This window comes from Emydura macquarii, unplaced genomic scaffold (assembly GCF_026122565.2).
Source record: "Emydura macquarii macquarii isolate MOO-44397 ecotype Brisbane River unplaced genomic scaffold, CSIRO-AGI_Emac_v2 contig_1353, whole genome shotgun sequence".
NCBI classification, from domain to species: domain Eukaryota; kingdom Metazoa; phylum Chordata; order Testudines; family Chelidae; genus Emydura; species Emydura macquarii.
In genome coordinates this window covers 985,267-1,001,382 of record NW_027131490.1, presented here as the reverse complement: position 1 = coordinate 1,001,382, position 16,116 = coordinate 985,267, and the positions used below count along the sequence as shown (strand labels likewise).

Sequence of the window (16,116 nt, the reverse complement as noted above, 5' to 3'; positions counted from 1 at the left end):
AGATGCTGGTCTGTTCAGACAATCTGGCTTGCTGGAAATATCACAGTGTAGGCAAGGAACTTTGCAGTCTGGAAAAACCCCTGTCAAGAGGGAGAGAGAGGTGATGACTGAGGAGTGGGATCCCAGTGGGTGCCCTTGGTGGAGTACAAGGGAGGAATATGAGTGTAGTTACCCTGAAACTGTGACATATATGGTGGCAGCATACGTGAGATCTATGACAGGGTGAACTTCATAAGTTCAGCAGTGAAAGCAAATATTGTAGAAGGAAAAAGGACAGAGAAAAAGTATCATGGCCTCTAAGGGAAAGGAATAGTGAAAAAAGAGAGAGGAAAAAATGGGATAAGAAGAGCTAAAGAAAGCTCAGCACCTGAATTATGAGCAAAAAGCCATGCAACACTAAGGAGTGGAAAAGGGTGCAGCTGGTCGACTTGCTGTATTCTGATGACCAGAAGAGAAACGAGGGTCCAGTTTTTCAGGGAACATTCAGCCACTGGCAGAGGGTCCAGCAGGTGGGGAAAATCTTGGAGCCAACTCCGTGGAGATAAACAGGGAAGAGGCTGCCAGAGGAAGCAATCATGTCTCATGGGGATAGAATGCACCAGTGCAGGAGAAATTTTGGGCAGATCAATAGTTAGAGCATAAGAAGCCAGAGAGGGAGAGATTGCATCTGGAAAATCAGCTGTGGCAGTGCCAGGATGAGAGAGAAGAGAAGAAGAACCAGCACCAGCAGGAGGAGATAAGACAGGGAACATACCAACCTCAGATGGAGAGACCGTGTCAGCAAAACTAATCTGGTAGATGAAAGCAGATCCCCTGTACCTTTCTCCATGGGTGGTATACATTTCAAATTATTTCCTCGTTTTACAGCCTCATTTGGCTGTTTTTATAAATGCTTTGAAATAGAGTGTGAATTGAATAAGGTGGGGGGGGGGAGAACATGGCGTGATATTTTGCTGCACTACTATTCGGGACAAAGGCCTTGGACATTTTCACCTTTCTGGACAGAGAGGAGTACAAAGACCAAGGGCACCTACACTACAGGCTCCACAGTGACCACTTCTCTTGGGTGGAGACCCCTGTCTCTCTCACTCCTAACTGGGGTTTTTCCAAGCTGCACAGTTCCCTGCCCACACTGATATCCCCATTAAGCCAGATTGCCTAAATAGGCCAGTGTCTGCAGTTTGCTTTCTCTCCAGAGGCTATGAACAGTGTAACTGCCTTCGGTTACACGTTACCACACTGCTCTTTCTAAGCTAGCACATTTATTCTTAAGGTGAAAACTTTACAGATGAAACAAATTTAAAACAATAAAAGAACCTACACGCATGCTAAAAAGCTGATCACTCCAGCTCCAGCCTTGAGCTCTGGTAGCTGTCAGTCCTTCAAAACTCATAACTGGGTTTTCATCATGATTAGGAGTTCATTACTATCTCAGATTCAGAACCAGAACAACCATGGCTAGTTCAGTCTTTCCTTTACACAACTTGGGCCTTAGATCTTGGCCTCATATACAAGAGGATCAATAGATAATGGCCCACTCCTCGGGGCATAACTTCAAAGGGCTGAGGATTTTTGCATAACCAGAGGTGGAGAATTTGCATTCACCTCCCATTAGGTATTCCCCAGGAAAATCACTTAATGGATTTTTGGAACAAAAAGCGTTCTTGTCAGGCACATTGTTCAGTATAGTCCTTTGAACCCTCAGGTCTCGCATCTGTCACAACTGCACCCCTCGAGAGATTACATACAATCCCAGCCCACAATAATACGGAAACCATGCATGTAATACAATGGATTCCAAAGATACATGAACTTAATTCAGGAAGGTCTCCCAAGCATATGACAAGAAATTGCCATATCTGTCACAAGGTGACCTTATAAGAAAATGGATTATTTTATTTTCCTGATTTGTCTTGTCTTATGCCCTTTCCTGGAAATTCTTGCAAAGAAAAAATGTTCAGACATATCCCTTTTATAACAACCCCCAAGCCTCATGCTGTCAACTGCATAGCAGTTGGAGGGTTTTGGAACTGTCTCTCTTCATTTATTAGATGCATTACAAACCTCTGGGAACATTTCCCAGCATATTTCTGTTCACTCCGGTGTGATATGCACAGGCTTGTTTTGGAGGTTAAATTCAGTGCAAGTCAATACAAATAAAAAAGTCATTGAGATGAAACGCCATATGCAGCACTTACCACTTGCAAAAGATCGAGAGAGTGAAAGAAAAAGGAGTCACAAATATGGTGATTCACTTCTGCCTAGAATCTAGTGGCTCTCATTCACTGCTCCTTCTGTCACACCTAATTAGTAAGTTGTCTGGATAAATCAATACCTTATTGTTTCCTACATGAAAAATAATTGTGTTATATGATAATGTCATTGCTGTGATGCTATATTTTAGATGGGCCTTTCATTTCAGTCCTCATTTTCAGTGGCTTATATTTGTCTCCAAAACTGTGCAGTTTTGAATAAAATTTCTTATATTTGTCCTCAGCCAAGCAATTAACATTTGAAAGACCTAAATAAAATGTATTTAATGTTTTTTCAATTACCAGAGTATGAAAAGTTGTTGGGTTTTGTTTTTGTTTTTTGTTTTTTGTTTTTTTTTATTTTTGAAGTTGGAAATGAATTGTTCAGATGCATTTTTTCACACTGGCAACTCAAAAATGGCTTGGATCTAAGATTTCACACTTCAAAAGTTGTAGGTTTCAGTAAAGAATGAATGCTTTTAGGGAGTGAAAAAAAATAGTTTGGGGGAATAAACAAGTGAAGTGAGTGAAACTAGCAAGCTCTGCATACACCCTTACTGGCTTAAATGTATACCATTATGGGGCTAGATTGTGCATGTTGTTTACTAATGTAAATCTGACAAACTCCACTGTCTTCATTAGAATTACTCTGCATTTACAGATTTAATAGAAAAGCTTTGTGCATGGTTCAAATAATAAACATAATCTATTCAAGATATCTCACCTTATGGACCAGCTAGAGCACACTTGGTGAGGTGACCAGGGGAATCCCAAAATGTCCCTGATAAGGACCTATACTGTTCTTGCCTAAAAAGGAACTCCATTTTAGAATAAAGTCCCATTCTACTCCTGTATCTGTCCCTACTTCATTATCTACACCAGCAATTTCCAGCCTACCACCACAGCAGCAGTCAGAGGCACAACTGATGCCTGACACAATGTCCCTGAAATAGCTGCAACTGCAACTCAACCAATGTGTAAAGGGCATGTACTCTGTCCATTTATAACAGAAAAAGTGGTTTTATTTATATTTATTTTGATTTGTAATGTAAGTACCTAGTGTAAGAACTCTAGGCAAGTCCACCTGATGTAAAAAACAAAACAACGGTTCATACCATAACTCACAATTAAAATTAATACAGAGAAATTAACTAAATTTTCAGTTTTGGGGCAATCATTCTGAGACTATCCCATTGGTCATCTCAGGAACGTGATACGGGAGGAGCTCAAGTATGGTTTCCAGATGGCCTACTAGGGTGAAAATTCCTATTGTTCCACTAATCCTTTGAGGTAAAACAGAATAAAAAAGGCAGTGGGTGATGTGCTCTATCCCTTTCATGCTTTGTCCAATATTTTCTCAACCCTCAGAGTAGACTCCAAAAAGCTTTTGAAAAGCTAAGATTTGGCGGATGTATTTCTTTCCCTCTCCCACTTGTGAAGATTGCTGTCAACATGCATTTAAATGTATGGGATTTTATTTATTTAGTTAAATGTATCAATCTCTCTCTGCCACTCTCACATTTCAGATATATGTATATTGATGCATCTGGTGCCATATGTGGAGGAGTCTACATTTTGGATCATAAATGTATAAAGAAAGGGATTCCTGAGTGGATGAATGGATAAAGGGACTAGGAGGAAGATGAGTTCTCAGCTGCATCTGAGATCCACTTGGTGTAACAGGAAGGGGAGTAGTAGCTGGACACAAACTCTGGACAGAGGCTTGAGCATACAGTTAACACTGGTTATCACCTGACAAGGCTTACAAAACCTGTTCACCAGTCTATTTAAGTGACCAATCTGTTACCTAATACTATATGTAGGATCCAGAGCTTAAGGCTATTACTAAAACATCACCATGGTTGCCCACTATAGCTGAAACGACTTGCATGCATCTAGGTAGTTTAAATTTGTGTGTTGTTTGCTAAATAAAGTTGCAGCCATTAAACCATTTCACCTTAAATTTGTCTCATATTTTCCTTACAGTATATACACCAGATTATGCACACTAAACATGCATATTAAGACTTTAAAACTGGCACTAAATACAGTAATACAAAATATTGCTACAGATGCTGTGGATACTATTACATGTAAACTCTAGTTATGCAAACCCACATTACCTGAAATTTGGATCTGAAACTTGGAAATACATATTTAAGTTTTTGTCTGAAATTTTCAAGTTTCCTCAGTTTCATTGTTTTCATATATTCTTGAGACATTCTGAAAACTGAGGTTTGCCTGTCTTATGTACCTTTGAATTTCCTGACATTTATGTGTTTAAAAGCTGAACCATATCACTGCATAGTAATTTTAGACTATTTACCAACATTTTGTTACAATGTTAACCTTGAAATGTCCTTCAGTGCATTTTTTAAAGTACATGATCACTTTAAGGACTTTGCTTTTCTTGTTTTTCTGACCTGATATAACCCAGTTTCAGAATACAGTGGCAGTCTGTTTAAGAGTTTCCTAATTTCTTTACTAACTGACTATTTTATATGAAAGGGAGAGACTGTGGAAAATAATTTTTTTGGGAAAAAGGTGTCAGAGAGTTTGGAATGAATGGAAAGTAGCTAATACAGATCACATAGACAACAGGGAAAACCAATTTACAAGCAGGTATTTTCTCACTAGAAAACTCTTCTATGATCTTGGATATCTTACAAAAACTATAGACCTAAGACTTGTAAGTACAGGCATAGCTGAAGGTTTGAGGCAGGAAACTATATTTCTCAATCTCTGAATCAAGGTGTGCTAAACTAGGATACTATTAAATACAGAAATTATATTTTTCTGCTATATTTTGCTAAATATTCTTTATGTGGTAGAATTTTGGGGGAGATTTTTTGTTTGTAAAAGCATGCTATCCTTTGTCAGGAAACTATTTTTAATGTGAATCCCACACTATATCACATAATTGAACCATTAAATGTAAATTTGTGTAATTAAATACTATTAGCAGACTAGTTTAACACTACATTAAGAAGGCAAAATTCTAGAGTAATTCAAGATTGAGGAAAGATTTTTCTGGTTTGCTTGAGCTGTGCAGGACCAGAGGGCAGAAGGACTCAGAATTGGCCTTTAGTTGTGTCTTTTTAATACAAGTAACAATGGAAAACAATATAGATAAGGAAACTTTATATTAATTCAGTTAACTCATTAGTCTACATGGAAACCATTCTTACAACACACTATCTCTCAGAAAAATACAATGATAAAAAAAAGTTAAAATATATTCCACTGAAAGACCAAATATTGAAGTTCCAATGAATGTCAAATATGACTTCACATGAGCATCAGAGGGCAAAAATTGGCTTGCTATATATTAAATAAATTCTCTTTATGGTTAAACTCATCTTTACTTGCCTTGACTTGGAACCAATTGCTTGTGTTTGTTTTGAAGAGTATTCAATAGCTGGCAGGTGTCTTGTAGGGTCTCTGTATTGTGTTGCAGCTGTTGGCTGAGGGACCTGCTGAGCTCTTGTATGAGAAAGATCAATCTACGCACACACACCACTGTATCTTCATTATCCTGAAGGTCACTCTTAAGAAGTGTCTCTCTTATCATTAGGTTTTGATGCCAAATCTGTTCCAGTACTTGACTTGGTTTATTTGTACAAAGTGTTATTTTACTTTCAGCTACTTCCATTTTAAGTTTAGAAAATATTACTCTAACTTCTCACATGTAGGTCTCTTGCAAAATATTGTAAGTTCAGTTTGTAACTTAATTAGGGCATAAGAAAATTGTTGTATCCTAGTCCTACTGAAAAATCAAGTACCTGGCTCTGAAACTCTGAGCTGATGTTGACTGTTAAAAAGTTACTAGGTGACAAAAAGGAGTGGCTTTCCTGGAACTAAAAGGACTGGTGTACAAAGAGATGTCAGTGTGTATGAACCTAAGTACAGCAAGATATAATTACTGAAGTATATAGCAATGGTGCGATTTTTCAAGGGAGCTCAGCATCTGCATTTATTTAGTTCAATAGAATTGTCAACACCTCTGAAAGTCAAACTATACATTTCTGTTTGTGATTTTGCAGTGTGGCAGGTAGACAGTATATCTCAATGAATGACTTAAAGCTTTTGCCAGCAAACTGGCATTAACTGTTACAAAGACTCCCTAGGCATGTCCGTTCATACATTTCAGGTGACTCCATTTCATTTGTAATTGTGCTTTATTAGTTAGTGCGATGGGCTGTATACCTCCCACAGGCCCTGAATGGGTTAATATGGACCTGAGAGGCCTGTTATGGCACCTGGCTGCACCAGGCTTCACTGAACATGAAGGCCAGCTGGGCAGAAGCAGGCTGGTTATTATAAAGGGAGGAAGTTTGTAACAGAAGAGGGCATAGATAGAGAGTTTGCAGTTATTCTCTGGGAATAGAGAGGTGGTGAGGAGGCGGAAAAATTTTGGGGCCCTTAATCCTGAGAGATGTGTTATCCTAGAAATGATATAGGGAAGAAAGGCTGCATAAGAAAAAGCCAGGGGAAACAGCAGCAAGGAGTAGGATTATGCAGACCTTGGCTGCTGGTTATAGGGTCCCTGGGCTTGGACCCAGTGTAGCAGGAGGGCCTGGGTTCCCCTACCAGCCACTGGGAAGATAGCATAAAGCCCCCTGATGTAAGGAAGTAAAAACACTCAAAGCCCTGAGCCAAGAGGGTAAATAGACAATAGGGCCCAGAGTTGTGGCTGAAGACCTGTTGTAAGGGCTTTGGACTGTTATGGCACTCTGTTATGCCAGAAGGGGAGGACTATATAGTGACCTAGTTGGAGGGATGAGTCATGAAGAGGGAGTGAGGGGTGAGTAACTGATGGAACAGGGTGCGAGATGGGGCAAAGGCTAATCCCAGACCTAGCCATAAGGTGGTACTTCTGCAGTAAGTGAACCCTTTAACAGTTGGTGAAGTTGTAAAGATGTCCTGAGATCTAAAGGGCAACAGTACTTAGTGGTTAAAAAGATCTTCAAACACACTTGTGTAATATTGGTAGTGACAATGTAAGAAATGTTATGTAATGAAATGCCTTTATTTTAGTTGAAAGGGTAAAGAAAAAGCAGTAGATGTTCAAGTATCTAAAGTGCTAACACTAAAGCTACATATAACACTTTAAAAACTGATTAACAGAAGTGTGAAATATAGGTACACCTTTTACTTTTTTGGTTTTTTTAACTAATACCAAGCCATGGAGCGTTCACCATGCCTTTTCTAGAGGGAAAAACTCTGTCCTTGTGAGAACCTATGCACAGATGGTAGGAGAGATGAGCAGTGCTGGTAACACTTGAATCACCAGTTCATCCAGTGGAAACAGAACAGGCTGGCTGAAGGTAGGTAATATATGCTGCTATTCCTTCTAAGAAAAAGGCAGCTTATGTCTCTCTAGTAATGTGTACTGTGGAAAATGGGGTCCTGGTGGTTATGTATTTAGGTGGCTAGCCTGAGCCTCTGCCCATCCCACCCCAGGTACAGAGCTGTTTTTAGCATGCTAACTCAAGGAGAGCAAGTGCAGTGCTTGCACACTAGGGTACCCCCCCTTTAACCCCAATCCATAGGGCTCAAGGCATAACCTGATTAAAGCACCCTCAACTTTCCCAATCCATAGGGCTCTGGGGGAAAGGCACCTACCCTTACCCATTTCATACGCTAGGGTTCAGGGTCACCCATTCCTGTCCATAAGGCTCCAGATATAATCTTCCACAGGCTTTTGATGTCTCTTACCAGTGAAGGAGCCTCACACAATAATAGCCTTATTCTCTATTTATTAACAATTACCAAAACAGAATACACATGCTAAGCATACAATGCTCACCACTTCCAATAAGGCAGACAAACTTCTCCTGGTGGCCAGTCAGGATTAAATCATTTGGGGTCTCTAGCTACACAATCTGGTTAGCAGGATGTTGAGATCTGGCAGCTCTGATCTTGAGCTGTGTCCTGGAGTTAGGTTCCAAAGAACTTCTTTTTGGACCTCAATCTATATAGTTAAAACTTGGGTCCTGCTTAGCTATACCTTAACCAATCATTTTAAACTAAAGTACTACAAAACACCACTCCTAGCCCATAAAGGAACAGTTTTTAACCAATCATTTCCCAACACCTTAGTTAATTTAAATATTGCACACTTTGTTATGCAACAGACAGAAACAATCAAAGAACCAGAGAGAAATCATTCAGATAAACAATAGAGAAGTGGGTACCATAAAGACAAAACAATAAGTGTAGGTTTTACAACTACAACTGTTGATAAGTGATTTCTTGCCAGGCAGAATGCTATCAAACAAAATTTTCTTTAAACATCTTGAGATCTGTTTCTTTATCTTGTGGTAGGTGTTATTAGGACAATAGCACCTTCTTAACATCCCGATATTACATTTGTTTGATGTAATTTAGTTGGGGATGTGAAGATGTCACCACATGCTTTTTAGCTTATGGCTGCTGTCTCTCTTAATATGGCTGCTACTGTTTAGCCAAAAGAACAAGGCCTCAGATCTTACAGCAGGTAGTCTACCTGAGCTTGAAATCACACCTCCCAGATCAAATGTACATGTACCATAAAGGTCCTATTCCAAAGCCTTCTGAAGTCAATGGAAAGATTCCTGTTGATTTCAGTGGCTGAAATCCTGGCCTCACTGAAATCAATGGCGAAACGTCTACTGACTTAAATGGGGCCAGGACTTCACCCAGTGAGTTTTAGATCAAGACCTAGCTGAATGGGTGTAGGCAGTACCACTAAAATAGCAGATCACTTGTTTTCAAAATCATGGGGTTGGCCAGCATTGTAGTACCTAGTGCTTCCTTAAACAATAGATTAGAATTATACTATGGTTTTGAAAGGGAAAAGGCTGCTCTCATCCCCATTAGCACAGCATAGTAGAGTGTTGGGTTTGGCCCATAATATATACCAAAGATTTTGTATAAGACATACTTTATGATAAAATCATTCTATATAGTTTTCCTACTGAATGCTTCCTTTTATGGCCTGCTAGTAATACAATAAACATAGCTCCAATTGGATTTTTTTTAAAGCTATTGCGGTATAAAAGTCATCCACACAATACCCCTGTGACGTTTCCCTTTAATTAGGTAATGTCAGCACAGTGCTTTGAAGATGTCAATCATCATGTAAATGCTCATATTTACTATTAAATGTGAAAAGTCTCCTTAATCAAATTAAAAAGATTGGCTGTAATGTAAAACTGAAAACAGCAGTAATACTACATTGAAAAGGAAAGCTAAAGAAATCATACTAGCTTGCTTGATTAGGCTGACAATGTGCCACTAACATTCAGAAAGATGTATGGAAGTCATTAACTCATTAGAAATTCTGATTATTCAGGGCTACTTATTTAATAGCTCTACTTTCAATGAGAGAGGTTTGGATAGGGAGAGCAAGAAAGAGTTTCTATGACAGTAACACAATGTTATGCAGATCAGTCATATTTTGTTAGACTAGAAGTGAATAATTACCTCCTCCTAGACAAAATTTTAGGAGCTATAAGAAACAGGATGGAAAAGAATACAATGCTACTATGTAGATCAATGATATGTCATTGGTGCTACTGGGCCAGATTCTCAAAGGGTGGAAATTGATGTAGCTTCATGGACTTTAATGGAGCAATGCCACCTTATATCTGGTACGGATCTGGCCCATTGTGTTAATTTCCTCAAAATATATACTTAATTAGTGGCTGTTCAAACATGATTGAAGAGAATAGATGCTACTTTTTGTGTAAAAAGAATAGTTGAATTTACATTTAATTCTCTTTCAAAACTTATAAAATGAAACATAGTTAATTAACTTGATACCAAAATCTTGCTTGATGTATAGTAAACTATGATGAATGTAGCAGATCTTAGTAGAATCCTGTGATATAGAATATCCCTCAAAAATGAGGGATACATATACAAGTTCTTCCAGAAGGTGGAAGCTCTGCTACACCTAATATCTATTTTCCTGATGCACCAAGGGATTCTACATCTAACTCCTATTTGCATTAATGCATGCTACCGTCCTGAATTCCCTATGCATATTTGGGAGAATACATTAGTTAACTTAGAAAACACATTTATTTGAAACCCATTCAGTAATGCAAGGTGAAACAATTTGTTTTTCCAATATGTGGTTGAATGAATGAATAATATTAAACCTTGGAAATGAAAGTTATATTGGTTCTCTCTGTAATCTTGAACACAATATGGAAATAAGGAGACCTTTGTAAAAAATGTAACTTCATGGTCCAAAAGTCCATAATCAGAAAGTTCTCTATAGGAATATATCATTATATATTATAGGAACAGTTAAGGAAGTTAAATACTTATTACTAAGCTTTTTTGTCCCTTACAGCACAAGGAAATTACAGACAGCTTTCTTGTTGGACATCTGAATTCCAACACTTGATGGCTGTTGAGAAATATCTCATGCATGAAGATGAAGGAGCAATGTACTCAAAGGTAAGTTGGCTTTCAGGGCTTGTTTACCGTGCAACAGTAGTTGCTATGCTAGAACAGTGTATATACAGGCTGCATGATGGCTGTTTTAAAGAATTTGTTGTATTCAGCTGATTATGTAACACAAGCAGAGTTTTAGTTTAAAAAGAAACAACATCATGCCCAATTTATTTCAGCAGATGAACAACTGTGGCAGATTGTTCTTTGTGATATTGTATAGTTACTAAAGCCAGAATAATTCCTTATTGAAGAGATATAAATAGTGAAAATAATTACACATTTAAGATTTACAGGATGTTCTCATGGAGGGGAGGGATTTGAGATTTGTAAAATACTGTACTGTACTTATGGGTTGGACTAAATGACTAAATGCTTTAGGGCATGAACTTATTTAAATGTTTGACAGTCCATAAAAGAGCCCAACCTGGTTTTGGCCTTTAAGTGCTACCATAATATAAATATTTGATATTGTAGGGTCAGATTCAGCCCTCTTATTCTTGCTGAGTAGTATCTTACTCCAAGAATAGTCTCACTTCTGTGTGTGAGTAGTCCCTTACTCCTCAGATACTCCATGTGAGTAACAGTAGCAGGATCTGGCCCTTGGTAAGTCGTTTTCCTTCTCAAGCGTCCCTGATTCTATGAATCAAATTAGTAAGGGTTTGTTACATTTCTGTATAAATGCCATAGAAGGTGCAGTAAATTGGTGAAATTTGAAGTATATACACAACCAAAAGGATATCTATTAAGAGTGATACAACTTAAATTCTCCTGCAGATTTACAGTGAGAAGAAATGAAAGATTACAAAATTAGGGTAGAAAGGAATTCATTTTTAATGGTCATTTGCTACAAAATTATAAGCAGGAGGAAAAAGCTGGGTTCTGCACTGCTTAAACCCCTGAAATATTTTCCAGAGATTTAAATAACCGTAGGCATAGCAAATGCACACCTTAACACAGGTCCTAAATGTTACGTTGAAGAAATGATTTCATCATTGCAATATAAGGGACTAGCAAGGCCATATGTGAAATGTTCCGAGCAGTTGTAGACTAGTAGTAACATAAATATTACTGAAATGAATAAAACTGAAAAGACAAGGAGGATAAAGAAAGTAGAGTTTCTTAGTTATTTGAAAATGTTACAGAAACTAGGTCTGATCTCTGGAGATGTGGAGATTAAGGGGAGCTTTAAGATACAGTATACAACATTCTGAGGGAAATAACATTGAACAGACTATTTGAGATTGTCAGATACAAGAAAGGGGAAATGGTATCAATTTAATTTTAAATAGAGTTTAGTACTAAAGGAATGTAAAAACTTCACTGTGTAGAGCCTGCTCTTCAAATCATAGAAATGTAGGCCTGGAAGGGATCTCGAAAAGCCATCGACTCCAGCCTTCTGTGCTGAGGCAGGACCAAGTAAATTTAGACCATCCCTGGCAGGTTCGTGTCTAACCTGTTCTTTACCTCCAATGATGTGGATTCTACAACTGTCCTTGGAAATATTTCAGAACTTAACTATCATCATAGTTAGACACCTCTCCCTACTATCCAATTTAAAGCTCTCTTGCTGCAGATTAAACCCATTACTACTTGTCCTACCTTTAGTGTACAGGGAAACTCATCCTCTTTTTAACACTCCTTAACATATTAGAAGAATGTTACCAGAACCTCCATCAGTCTTCTTTTTTAAGACTAAACATGCCCAGTTTTGTTATCCGTTCCTCACAGGTAAGGTTTTCTAAACCTTATCATATTTATTGTTCTCCTTTGGACTTCCTCCAGTGTGTCCACATCTTTCCTAAAGTGTGGCATTCAGAATTGGACATAGAACCATAGAATCATAGGACTGGAAGGGACCTTGAGTGATCTTCTAATCCAGTCCCTGCACTCAAACCAGAACAAAATAACCAGATCATTCCTGACAGGTGTCTGGCCAACCTGCTCTTAAAAATCTCCAATGATGGAGATGCCACAACCTCCCTAGTCAATTTATTTCAGTACTTAGCTACCCTGACAGTTAGGAAGTTTTTCCTAATGTCTAACCTAAATCACCCTTGCTGCAACTTAAGCCCATTGCTTCTTATCCTATCCTCTGAGGTTAACAAGAGAAATTTTACTCTTGATGCCATTATCTAACTAATCAATTAAGATATTGAACAGAACTGGACCCAGAACTTATCCCTGTGGGGACCCCACTTAATAAGCCCTTCCAACTTGACTGTGAACCACTAACTACTTTATGGGTATGGTTTTCCAACCAGTTATTCACCCACGTTATAATAGTTCCATTTAAACTGTATTTCCCTTGTTTGTGTGAGGTCATGCAAGACATTATCAAAAGCATTACTAAAGTCAAGATATACCACATCTACCACTTCTCGCTTATCCACAAGTGCTATTAGCTTTCTTTGACAGGGTATCAGGTTGGTTTGACATGATTTGTTCTTGACAAATCCATGCTGACTGTTACTTATCACCTTATCTCCTAGGTGTTTGCAAATTGATTGTTTAATTATTTGCTCCATTATCTCTTCAGGTATTGAAGTTAATCTGACTGGTCTGTAATCCCCCTGGTTGTCCTGATTTCCCTTTTTATAGATTGTCACTATTTTGCCCTTTTCCAGTCCTCTGGAATCTCTCCTGTCTTCCATGACTTTTTGACGGTAATTGCTAATGGCTCAGATATCTCCTCAGTCAGCTCCTTGAGTATTTAGGATGTAAAATACTCCTACACAGTATATATGGACATAATATACACCAACTGAGGCCTTACCAATGCCAAGTAAATCAGGATGATTATGACTTTCTTGTTATACATCCCAGAATATGAGCCTTTTTCACAACTGCATCACATGGATGACTCATGTTCAATTTGTGATCCATTATAACCCCCAGATCTCTTTTTCAGCAGTACTATCACCTGGTCAATTATTCCTGTTGTTAGCTGTGCATTTGACTTTTTTCCCCCCCTTTCTAAGTCTAGTAGTTGGCACTTTTTCTATATTGAGTTTAATCATATTAATTTCAGACCAATTCTGAAAGCTCTTAAGAACACTTCAGGGTGGATTGCAAAAGGTGACCTTTATTCAGGGACCCTGCCCAGGGTGTGTAGCCCTAAAGTAAATGCAGAGGGCAGTTGCTGCATGTGACAGTGGAGGTTGTGGAGTGTGATGACATGTCGTCATTACATGAATATAGTGGGTGCTAACTAGCAATAATAATAATTAAAAACCTCCCATGAAAGGGTTGTACAGGCATCTTGCCCATTATTGAGGTCCAATTGCTAAAATAGGAGCCTCAGAAGAACAGAGCTGGCCTGTGCCTTTCATCTGACTTAGTGAGAGGATTTCTTCATGAGAGACTAGCAGTGAAAAATAATCATCAATACCAGATTGGTACTTATAAAATATTTTTAGTTTTAGTCATACAATCTGCCTATCTGACAAATGTAGTCCTAGACCAGTATGGAACTGATTGGTGTTTTAAACTGTAGGTGGCCTCTCAGTCTGACTACGGACATCAAACACCATTGACTCAAATATCGCCATAATACCCAGTGATGCTGTCATGTTTGAAAAATCAAAGCAACGTAAGAATGAGCACTGAGGTAGACAGAGGATTGCTCTTTAAATGGTACATTTTTGTTGGTACACTTCTCTGTATCTCCTTAAATGACTTTGGTGGGGCCAGGGTTTCACCCTTAGTTCTCCAGTCCCTTTTGGCAGTTTTACAGTGTTGCAATTCTGATTTCTATGAATATACACTAGTGCTAAATTGGTGTAACAGTGTAGGCAATCAGCTCCTTTGTGTCTTTGTTTTCCTTTTGAAATAATACATTTATCTGACTATTTCTCATTCTGAATTCACCACAAATTTTAATAAACTGTATGAAGTTTAAACAGACCAAATATTCATCTGTGAATAGCAGTGGATATTCCAGTGAATATGTAAAAAAACAGGACATTCATGTCAACTTGTATCTGAGGAAATAAAAACAAAATGCAGCATTTTTTTTTAAATATAGGGATCAAAATACATAGCTAGATTAAGGTACTAGCATTTAGAGGGTAGACGCATTCCTTTCAGAATACCTTAATATTAACACATTGCTGATCATAAAGGAATTGGACTTTGTGCTGATCGGATGGTAGATTACGGCATGCTACGGAGAGGCAAGGATTTATGTTTATACTGCATCTATTAAATTCAAAGTTCAGTGCTTGGCTGTGAACAAAAGCATTCTGCTGAGTTTGTAGATCTATTTGTATTTGAATAGATTTATAAAGACTTTTCTGCCTGTCTGATGTTAATGTGCTCTATGCTATGATAGCAGTTCATAGTAGCACAATGAAACAAGCAGAGAAGTTCTTACATACATAGGAATTAAAATACCTCATTAGACCAGTAATCCATTCAATCCACTATTCTGTATGTGACAGTGACCAGTACTAGATGTTTCAAAGAAAGCCATAAAATCCCTGTAATGGGCAATTGTACAATAATATGGCCAAAGAGGAAACTTCTTCCTGACTCCAAGCATTTAGTGGCCAGTTTATGTTCTGAAGTATGAGGATTTTATATTCCTTTTGCATTTCTGTTCTAACTAGTGTAATCATAGCTTCTTATTAACTATTGTTAGTATTATGGTAGTACCAATATTATGCTCGGTGCTGCCCAAAGATACATTTTCGGCCCTCATGAGATTAGTCTAAGACTTCCAATTCTTCAGTGAGCTCTTCAGGGGCTTATATGGAGCCCCAATGAGCCCCCATTGAGGCTTTGAGCAGTTGCAAGGGTATACCTACATAAGAGTTCATTGCAGGATCTAGGCCTAACACAAGCAAAACAGGAAGAGTGAAGGAAGATGATAAAATCAAAACGTGTACTTAAAAAAACCCTTGTACTATCTTTTGTCTCCCTACAAAATACCCAACCTGAGCACCTGTGTACACTTCTTGTTTTATGAAATATGCATCACTGTACTGATATTTCCATTCCAACGGCTAGTTTCTTTCAGGTGTCAAAATGGGATTAAGGAGGGATTAGAAAGAGGAGAGGGTAGTGGCTATTTAATTATGCACAAAATGTAAATCCTTTAACTATTAAGATCTTTGCTGTACTGTGCAGTGGCAGTGAGTTCAGTGGGTTATAGTTAAGCATGACTGATGTTATAGTGTCACATTATTTGACTATGTAAGAAAAGCTTTGACTTTTTCTATCCAGTATTAATGTAGTGCTTATTTAATTGTCTTTTATTAAATTTTGCAACGGTAGAGGCTGTAGAAGCCTCTGTTTTCAGTTTGTCAGCACCTTAGCACAATGTCTAAAGGCCAAATTATGCTTGCAATTATGCTATCATTTAAAATTGAATTTAGCCCTTTGTTTGTATGATACCTTAGTACGACACTGTGCTAGG

The 16,116-nt window shown here is 38.1% G+C and overlaps 1 protein-coding gene across 1 annotated transcript in view; it reads right to left on the bottom strand.

Moving 5' to 3' along the window:
* Window positions 1–5,904, bottom strand: part of DTHD1 (death domain containing 1) — a 36,653-nt gene extending 30,749 nt beyond the window's left edge. The window contains exon 1 of the mRNA XM_067551575.1: window positions 5,622–5,904. Within this exon, the coding sequence (XP_067407676.1) occupies window positions 5,622–5,904 (283 nt within the window). The remainder of the gene's footprint in view (window positions 1–5,621) is intronic.
* Window positions 5,905–16,116: the final 10,212 nt, after the last annotated feature.